This window comes from Amphimedon queenslandica, unplaced genomic scaffold (assembly GCF_000090795.2).
Source record: "Amphimedon queenslandica unplaced genomic scaffold, v1.1 AMPQUscaffold_13051, whole genome shotgun sequence".
In the NCBI taxonomy this organism is placed as follows: Eukaryota; Metazoa; Porifera; class Demospongiae; order Haplosclerida; family Niphatidae; genus Amphimedon; species Amphimedon queenslandica.
Window position 1 is genome coordinate 66,354 of NW_003546713.1, and position 9,798 is coordinate 76,151.

The following is a 9,798-nucleotide window of genomic DNA, read 5'->3' on the forward strand; positions in this document are numbered from 1 at the left end:
CATTAACTGTAGCCAGTACATTAATTGGTAGGTGGAGTCTGACGAATGAACGACAGACAAACAACAAAGACAACAAACTTTGCATAACATGTGGCTTTGCACATGCGCAGTAATACTTGGAATTGATATTCGATTCAATCAATTCCAGTCTCAAAAGTATTTGGAATCAGAATTGATTGTAAATTCTGGAATTGCCCATCTCTAGCCAATTATGATGTGTGGGTGGATATTGCATATACAATGAGTGATATAGCTTTTGCAATTCTCACTCTGGGTGGTCTATAATAGTACAAGGTAATAGGTCATAGTAATTAGTTGATGTACAATCATTTTAAGAATGTCTAAGTAAATTCTAGTGAATGTAAGTATTCACTAGAAAGAGGTTTGTACTAGTATCATTGGAGATTGACCATTTTATTATACTATACTTATCACCATCTCCTCTTCCTACTTTTACCTTCTTTGTCTTCTCTCTCTCTCATTTCCCCTTCAGAGAGGTCTCCACACATCTGATGAACAAAAGCAAAATATTTTGAAGAAGTTAGCACTAATGACACAAACTTTGGTCAACCACTACATCTTATATAAACACATGTTCATGATATTATTATTAATAGGTAGCTGAAGATGCTACTGAAGACAAAGGATCTGATGATGATGATGATGAAGACAGTAAAGGGAAGATAAAGCCTAATGTTGGTAATGGAGCTGATCTACCTCATTACAAGTGGACACAAACACTTCAAGATGTAGAGGTACAAGTGAACTATAGATCATATAAACATGCATGTACATTATGTACATTATTATACATGATTATTGTTATTAAGCCTAACGTGAATATAACCATGAAAAATAGAGTGCTCTACAGTATTAAATTTAATTGTATTTGCCTCTCTCTTTCTCTCTCTCCTCAGATAAGAGTACCCACTCAGTTGGATATTCCAATTAAAAGCAGAGACGTTGTAGTTGATTTTCAAACTAAAGTAATTAGGCTCACAATAAATAAATAAAAATAATTAATAAATATATTTTAAGCATTTGAAGATTAGCGTTAAAGGGAAAGACTCAATAATTAACGGAGAACTTTATAATAAGATAAAACTTGAGGATTGTTTCTGGACTCTGGAGAACAGGAAGATTATATGTGTCCATTTGGAAAAGGTGAGAAAAGAGAGAGAAATGGCCCATTACACACTGGCAGGCTGTCATATTATGTCATATGTGGGAATACTCTAAGTTCCCCCAATCATGTGTACAATATAATAATCATGTGTACAATATAATAATCATGTGTATACCGTATAGCTCCAAATTTTTGTCAGTCAAAATTTCATCAAAATCTTAATTTTTTGCTAAAATTAATTTTCGTCAATAAAATTTTCGTCATTTTTGTTATTAATCCACATACTACCCACGTGGAACAAAAATTTTGCCGGTTAAAAATTTCTTCAAGCAAAAGTACCTGACAAATTTGACAAAAATTTTGGCTGGTGAAAATTTGGAGCTATACGGTAATAGTTTATGCCTGCACTGGCAAAACCAACTTTCGCTTGATTAGCGCAATATCGTTTTGGTTGTGTCCCCTACAAAAAATTCTGTATGAATAGATCAGTTAAATGTGGCTTATCCTGTATGAAAAGGAGAGAATTCTCCATTTTATAATTTTTTCTGATGATATACATATACTTATGTTGTGTAGAAGTTTGAGCTGATTCTGATCAAAATAGGATTAAAAAAAAATTTTTTTAAGTTCCTATAAAATCAGATCACAGTCCCTGTACTATTGTACAGGGTCATTAGCTAAATTTTGCCAAAAATGACTAGGAGAGAATTCTCTTATTTTTTATGCATATACATCTACTTATATCAAAATTTGAGCTGATGTTGATATCTAATATCTAACAAAAACTTTAAGTTGATGGGCGAGCATTATAAGGATGCATAAGTAAAAGTTGCTGTAAGTATTCAATATAGTTATAGTAGTCCCTGATGCTTTAATTAAATGATAATCAAAGGTAGGTGTATGACCTTAAGTAAACAAGTCATTGCTTCATTCAATTAGCAATAAAAGTACAAGGAATACTATTAACCAAGTATGAGGAAATGTTATAAAATGGAATTGTAAAATGTCATTTCAAACGAAGTCATGAATATGTATAAGCATCAGTATGATGTGTATCAGACCTGGGGTCAATTACAAAAGTTCAATTACAATTACACATTCAATTACACTTCTTTTATAAAAATAGACTCAATTACAATTACAATTACACCATGATAGTGTAATTTCAATTAAATTTTCAATTACAATTACAATTTGATGTACATGTATTGTAACAACATAAGTTATTTTGGTACTTTACAGTATCGAAAACACCCAAAGATACCAAAGTACATAAAGAACATTTCTTTGTGCATCTGTACATTCTGTAGTTAGGTAACTCAAATATATTTGAAACTTCAATTACATAAGCTGAAGTTCAATTACAATTACAATTACGTAATTGTAATTGTAATTGACCCTTCAATTACAATTACAATTGTAATTGACCCCAGGTCTGATGTGTATATTGGTGATATTGATTTTTGAACAAGCTTTGCCTCATATTCAATAGTCACAAAAATACACCCACAATTGTTTTCAGCTATTGATCTACTAGTACTGATCAACTCATAAACTTTATGATGATATGTTGTATGTTGTTAGTTATCTGATCTTGATTCAGAGACAAGAAGTATGGTTGAGAAGATGATGTATGATCAGAGACAGAAAGAGGTTTGTACTAGTGTCATTGGTAACATTTCACTGTACTATACTTATCACCATCTCCTCTTCCTCCTTTTATCATTTATGTCTCCTCCTCCTCCTCTCTCTCTCACTCCTTTCCCCTTCAGAGAGGTCTCCTCACGTCTGATGAACAAAAGCAAAATAATTATTTTGAAGAAGTTAGCACTAAATGATATTATCAATTTATTATTATTTTTTAAGTGTTATATCATAAATATATTTTTTTGTGTTCATATATAGCATTTCTTGAAAATATTGATAAAAATACTAAAAATAAAAAAACCATGGATATAGCTATTGTTATACATAAACTGCATGGGCAGATTCAAGTTAGAAGAATATCTGATCATCATAATGAGTAACATGCTTTGCTTTCACTCTCATGACAGAACCAGTATATAAATATTGACCACAGACATCTATTAACTGATCGTCATCAACCTTAACCTAACAAAAATTATAGTGATAATGATGGAGCTGACTCTGACTCCCTTTGAGTCTCAATTACATTTAAAAATTGAGTGAATGTCAATAATTGAGTGACTGACAATGCAACTGCTTATAGTATATGAGACATGTTGCCCCATGATAAAGGACTGTACTATATAGCCAGGGTTTTATCTAGAAATTTTTATTTGGGGGGAATAAGTCTCACTATGTGTGGTGACACAAGACTATATAGGGGGGAAATTAAACTTTAATTTAGTAATATCGTATATAGATATATCATGGTAGTGGTTATTAGTTGAAAGTTTAGTCTGATAACTGCCGGGTCAAATTCAGTGCATATTTTCATATTATCTCATAGCCGGCACCTTAAATTATTTTTTATTTAAAATTTATTGGGGAGAAGATGTGCTGGCAGAGCCGGTTTGGGGTAGAACCTTCCCCCCAGTAGATAAAACCTTGCTATCTATGCAATATTAATGATTGAACTTACTCTTATACAATAGTCAGTTTTTCCTTTCTTTATATAGGACAAAGGAGCATAGGTAGTGTAGCCTTGCTTTATCTCAAGCTTCCATTCAGCATCTTTCTTCATCTTTTCAGCAATCCTTGTAACTTCAGGAGTAACAAGCATTGGATCAAGACCCTCTGCTGGCCTAGGGGTACTTCGTTGTTGTCCCATAGACACCCTTCTTTAGATGGAAAGTGAATAAAGGAAGTAGAAGGCTTCAAGCCTAGAAGGGCGTAGGCTATTTTATATAACTGAAATCAATCAATAAAATTTGCTTGGCCCTGCATTTGCAATAAATGAATATTTTAAATTGCACTGTATGTGTGATCTCAAATAAACTGTGAATTAAATCATAGGCAATATTGTTGCAACATTTACAACAATCTTGCCAGCTGTCTAGGTGTATTTCAGTCTACAACAGTTGTATGCTAAAAAAAAGCATACCACAGCAATGTTCTTAATTTCTTTTTCATTTTTATATTTGTTAGATTGATAGGTCTATTAAAGGATGTGATGGTGAACTATTATCAGTTAGTAGTATATTTATACTTTATTGTTCTCATCTCTCTCCTCCTATCCTTTCTTTCATTTTCTCTCTCGTAGGAGCTGGTAGCTTTAAAAGACCTCTCATAAAAAAATTTAAAAGACTTTTAAAGACTTTCGACCTCCTCCACCTCCTGTTGATAATAATCATAAAGTGAGTGCATTTATTATTAATATTGTGCATGTACACAACGTAACCATGTACATGTATTTGCATACAGTATAGCCAAATTTTGTAAAAATGTGTCAGTGAGAAATCTTCATTTTTATAATTAATTCTGATGCTACATTGCAAAACATGTTTTTATGCTGTGTAGAAAATTTAAGCTGATTCTAATCGAAATAGGATTTTTACAAATTTTCTAAATTGTTTAAAAATCAGGCCAAAGTCCCTGTACTATAGTACAGGGTCATTGGCCAAATTTTGCCGAAAATGAAAAGAAGAGAATTCTCCGTTTTAATAATTTTTCCTGATACATATACATGTTCTTATGTTGCGTAGAAAGTTTGAGCTGATTCCAATCAAAATAGGATTTTTTTACGAATTTGTAAAGTTGCACAAAAATCAGGATAATGACACAAACTTTGGTCAACCACACTACTTCACCTATAAACACATGTACATGATATTAATGATACTATTGTTAATAGGTAGCTGAAGATGCTACCTATTAACAATAATATCCTCCTTTATCTTCTATGTCTCCTCCTCATTCTTCCTCTCCTTTCCCCTTCAGAGAGGTCTTCCCACGTCTGATGAACAAAAGAAGCAAGATATATTGAAGAAGTTAGCATTATTGGTGTAAATAAAAATTGTTGTTAATTTTAGATTTATGGAACAGCATCCGAAATGGATTTCTCTAAAGCAAAGATATCATAAAACAATTAATAATAAATACTACTTTATGTGTACTTGATTATAATTGTAGTAATGTCATGTGATATTTATCTCGTATCACTAAAGGCTCCTTAAATCTCTCTCATTCCTTCTCTATAGCCTCTAAATGAGTTAATCATTGCTAAATACAAGTAGCATGTGTAGTCTGGCTTTTATGAACAATTTTTGTGTCAATATCATCTTAAAAGTTTCAACATGTTTAAATGATAAAAATACTAAATGTAAAGTTAGAAGAATGTCTGATCATCATCTTCAGTAACATGCTTTGCTTTAACTCTTCTGACAGAACCAGCACAATATTGACCAGAGACATCAATCATTTCACTATTATTCACCTCAACCTAACAAATTATATAAATGACAAGCTTCCGGCAATAGATCTACATATATACAGTTTTTAAATTAAATTGAGTTGCTGCATTGTACTAATACCTAAGTGGCATCATCTATAGTCAGGCTCCACCTGACTAATGCATGATTAGTCAGGCTCCACCTGTCAGGCTCCACCTGACTAATGCATCATCTATAGTCAGGCTCCACCTGACTAAGCCTTAATCTATGATTAAGGCTTACTCTGCTCCACCTGACTAATGCATCATCTATAGTCAGGCTCCACCTGACTAAGCCTTAATCTATGATTAAGGCTTACTCTTATGCAGTAGTCAGTTTCTCCTTGCTTTATATAGGACAAAGGAGTAAAGGTAGTGTAGCTTGGCTTGATCTTAAGCTTCTTTTCAGCATCTTTCTTCATCTTTTCAGCAATGCTTATAACTTCAGTAGTAACAGGCATTGGAACAAGGCCCTCCGGCGGTGTAGCGACAATAGCGGCTTTACTGCTTGCTGTCCCCATGCTAGTATAACTCTAACTATAAACAGTATTCTTTGGTTGAACTTTGAGCAATAACTGCTAAGTTCAATTGCATTCCATAGTCTTAGGGTGGGGCTCGCAGGAGCCGAGTCATATTTAACCCCCAATATGGCGGGTTTGGTACTTGATCGAGTACTTGATGCATGTAAGGTTCTTAATTTCTTTTTCATACTTATTATTTACTTATTTATTAACCAGGTTGATAAGTCTATTAAAGAAGTGATGGTAAATTATCATCAGTTAGTTGTATATTTGTACTGTTTGTTCTCATCTCCCTTTATTTTCTCTCTCGTAGGAGCTTGTGGCTTTAAAAGACTTTCATGTATTTAATGTAAGTAATGTATATAATACATGTTTATTAATGTATTATTAATTAATAGAATAATAGGGAGATGCTGAGTCAGCATGTCAGGTTATTTTAGACTCTCCTTATTATGAAATGTTATCAGCTCACGTAAAGTATAATTAATTAATTAATATTTATTATTATTATTATTATTATTAGGGGTCTGCCAGAGTTGTTTTTGATTTAAGAATTGCTTTAAAAGTAGCTGTAACTTTATACATTAATTGTTACGCTGAGTCTGTTAATTGCTAAGGAGTGAGGTGGCATTTTCAAGGGAAAGAAAGGAGGTGAGATATTGGAATGAGCCACTGAACAAATATATACCTAAATGTAAATATGTATTTTGTGTAGAATGTTTGAGCTGATTCTGATAAAAATTGTATTTTTTACAAATTTTTAAAGTTGGCACCAAAATTGGACCAAAGAACCTGTGCTATCATAGTACAGGGTCATTGGCCAAATTTCGCCAAAAATGAAAAGGAGAGAATTCTTAAATTTTATTATTTTTCCTATGCATATACATGTTTTTATGTTGCATAGAAAGTTTGAGTTGATTTTGATCAAAATTGAATTTTTTACAAATTTGTAGAGTTGCTTCAAAGTCAGGTCAAAGTTCCTGTATACAGGATCATTGGCCAAATTTTGCCAAAAATGACTAGGAGAGAATTTTCTTATTTTTTATGCATATACATCTCTTTATATCAAAGTTTGAGCTGATGTTGAAATTTAATATCTAAAAAAAATTTTAAGTTGATGTACATGTACAAGCATCATAAGAATGTTTAAGTAGAGCTTGCTGTAGTAGTCAACAGTTGTCCCTGAAAACCTATTGATGCTGTAATTTAATCAAAGTTTAGGTGTATGACCTTATAAAGTACAAGGAAATACTAATAACCAAGTATGAGGAAATGTTATAAAATTGAATTGTAAAATTTCATTTCAAACTAAGTCATGAATATGTATCAGCATCATTAAATGTGTATATTGTGAATATTGATCATTGAACAAGCTTTGCCTCAGATTTAAATGGTCACAAAAATGCACCCACAGTTGTTTCCAGCTATTGATCTACATGCATGATCAACTCATAAACTTTATGATGGTATGTTGTTAGTTATCTGATCTTGATTCAGAGACAAGAGATATGGTTGAGAAGATGATGTATGAATAGAGACAGAAAGAGGTTTGTATACTAGTATCATTGGAAACTTAACATTTCACTGTACTATACTTATCACCATCTCCCTTCCTCCTTTTATTTTCTATGTCCCCTCTTCTTCCTCCCTCTCTCTCTCTCTTCCCCTTCAGAGAGGTCTCCCCACGTCTGATGAACAAAAGAAGCAAGATATATTGAAGAAGTTAGCACTATTGGTGTAAATTAAGATAATATTATTGTCGTTAGTTGTAGATTTATGGAACAGCATCCTGAAATGGTTTCTTTATAAAGCAAAGATATCATAAAACAATGAATAATAAACACTATACTTAATTATAATAATGTGATATTGTAGTTTTATCACATATAGTTGTATCACTGAACACTTCCTATATCTCTCAAGTCTGATTTATACTTGCCACAATACTAAACGCAAATGAGAGCAAAATTAATTTTCGTCAATTTTGCATCAACTTCAAAATGTGTTCATCAAATCATCCATCCTATAATTTTAACTGATCATTTTCTCAAAGATCTAAAAATTTGTTATGAAAAAGAAAAATAACTTTATCCACATAAAAAAGACTAGTGATTAAAGTTATAAGTTACTTGATAGTCATACATACATTGTATACTATAGTTCTATTAAAAATAGTGTCTAAAAAAATTTAGTACGTTCATAAAAAATTAATATTAAAAATAAAATAAAGCAGATTTATACTGCATGGTAATACAAAAATAATTAACATAATAATTAAAAACAGCTACAACAAACTGAGCAGATTCACTTGTAAAGTTAGAAGAATGTCAAATTAACATGCTTTGCTTTAACTCCACTGACATAACCGGCACAGCAATACTTACCAAAGACATCTATTATACCATCATCAACCAGAACCTAACAAAATAGCATATGCAATAGAACCTCTTTCAAAAGACACTCAAAATTATAGCTGATTCTCTCAGTACGTACATCAATTATACAAAATTAATCATTCTATGGTAAATGCATGATGTAACTTACTCTTATACAATAATAACTCTCTCCTTTCTTTATATAATACAAAGGAGTGTAGGTAGTGAAGCTAGTCTTGAGTTTCTTTTCAGCATTTTTCTTCATCTTTTGAGCAATGCTTATAACTTCAGGAGTAACAGGCATTGGATCAAGACCCTCTGCTGGTGTATCAGGGAGACGATCTGGTGCAGTGCCTACTGTAACGTTTATACCGGTAATAAGTATCAATAAACTCAACGCAATACAATAGGATAAATGAGCAGGAAGAGAGAAAGAGAACATCGGGAGAATAGAACAGGATGACAGCAAGAACCTGTGTATTATATCTATGTTAATGAATAGACGCCCGGGCTTCTAATCACTAATCAGGCAAATACGGTACTTATAAACATGCATACAGGAAATAATAAGAAACCACACAGGATATTAACATCACATAACTATCAAAACAATAACTAATAATAACAATAACTATACAAAATTATTATCTCACATCTCCCCTCAGTCTGTTAATGGTCTTTATCCATTCAACCAGACTCCATATCTATCTGGGAGACGAGTGTGACGAGAACTTCTTCTTGGTTTGTCTCGAGTCTCAGAGGTATTCGTCGAGTGATCCTCTTGTTGAGTATCAACGTCAGGTAGATCAATTTCCTCTTGAGCTGGTACTGAAGACGGGAGAATATTCAAATCTCTTCTATTTCATCTGACAATCCCTGCAGAGGTTTCCACAGTATAAGATCAAGTAGACTGTTCCCTTTGAACATTTCCCTGCCTCCTGTAGTGAGGGGTTGTTGTTCCCTTGCTCTGTGTCTTATATCATAATGTCTCTTTTGAGAAGCTTTTAGATTACTATCCTTGAACCTTACTGACCTTTGATTAGGTATGTGTGGCTACAGTTGTTTGTTTGTGGTTGGAAGTGTGGTCCTAAGGTTTCTTCCATTAGTAGTTCTGCTGGACTAAATCCCAACTTTAGTGGAGTAGCCCTGTATGACAAAAGAGCTAAATAAGGGTCTTCTGATTTGAGTAGAAGCCTCTTTACTGTCTGGACTGCTCTTTCAGCTTCTCCATTTGCTTGAGGGTATCTAGGGCTACTAGTAATGTGTTGAAAACAATACTGTTTAGCAAACTCATGAAAAGAACTATAGAAGAGTATTGTGGACCATTATCTGATACTGACAATTTGTGGTATCCCATGCCTTTGCAATATAGATTTGAGCTGA

General features: G+C 32.7%; 4 protein-coding genes and 1 long non-coding RNA gene across 12 annotated transcripts; 2 read left to right on the forward strand and 3 right to left on the reverse strand.

Annotated features, from left to right (window-relative positions):
- Nucleotides 1-2: 2 nt before the first annotated feature.
- On the forward strand, nucleotides 3-5,193 carry LOC100639878 (nuclear migration protein nudC-like). Its single transcript, XM_020001644.1, is given in 9 exon segments — nucleotides 3-27; nucleotides 494-565; nucleotides 618-755; nucleotides 918-986; nucleotides 1,039-1,164; nucleotides 2,711-2,779; nucleotides 5,030-5,079; nucleotides 5,122-5,138; nucleotides 5,141-5,193. Coding segments are annotated over 8 exon segments (516 nt in total). The 5' UTR covers nucleotides 3-27; nucleotides 494-550; the 3' UTR covers nucleotides 5,173-5,193.
- Nucleotides 2,951-4,274, reverse strand: LOC109585517 (uncharacterized). The gene is made up of 2 exons (XM_020001647.1): nucleotides 3,732-4,274; nucleotides 2,951-3,238 (listed from the first exon to the last, which is right to left on the reverse strand). Exons 1-2 carry the CDS (start codon nucleotides 3,918-3,920, stop codon nucleotides 3,122-3,124), a joined length of 306 nt encoding a protein of 101 aa, XP_019857206.1. The 5' UTR covers nucleotides 3,921-4,274; the 3' UTR covers nucleotides 2,951-3,121.
- Nucleotides 5,194-5,334: 141 nt separating the features above from the next.
- On the reverse strand, nucleotides 5,335-6,097 carry LOC109585516 (uncharacterized). Its single transcript, XM_020001646.1, has 2 exons — nucleotides 5,840-6,097; nucleotides 5,335-5,531 (listed from the first exon to the last, which is right to left on the reverse strand). Exons 1-2 carry the CDS (start codon nucleotides 6,038-6,040, stop codon nucleotides 5,418-5,420), a joined length of 315 nt encoding a protein of 104 aa, XP_019857205.1. The 5' UTR covers nucleotides 6,041-6,097; the 3' UTR covers nucleotides 5,335-5,417.
- Nucleotides 6,098-6,166: 69 nt separating this feature from the next.
- LOC109585518 (uncharacterized) lies at nucleotides 6,167-7,834 on the forward strand. Of its 8 annotated transcripts, none has more exons than XR_002186523.1 (8): nucleotides 6,167-6,203; nucleotides 6,257-6,283; nucleotides 6,354-6,389; nucleotides 6,439-6,517; nucleotides 6,564-6,691; nucleotides 7,519-7,587; nucleotides 7,713-7,762; nucleotides 7,807-7,834. It is a non-coding gene; the product is annotated as an uncharacterized LOC109585518 (long non-coding RNA). The 8 variants fall into 8 exon arrangements; XR_002186522.1 differs by having other exon boundaries at nucleotides 6,447-6,517; XR_002186524.1 differs by having other exon boundaries at nucleotides 6,169-6,203; nucleotides 6,257-6,297.
- Nucleotides 7,835-8,245: 411 nt separating this feature from the next.
- Nucleotides 8,246-9,792, reverse strand: LOC109585515 (uncharacterized). Its single transcript, XM_020001645.1, has 2 exons — nucleotides 8,585-9,792; nucleotides 8,246-8,458 (listed from the first exon to the last, which is right to left on the reverse strand). Exons 1-2 carry the CDS (start codon nucleotides 8,855-8,857, stop codon nucleotides 8,357-8,359), a joined length of 375 nt encoding a protein of 124 aa, XP_019857204.1. The 5' UTR covers nucleotides 8,858-9,792; the 3' UTR covers nucleotides 8,246-8,356.
- Between the last annotated feature and the right edge of the window lie 6 nt (nucleotides 9,793-9,798).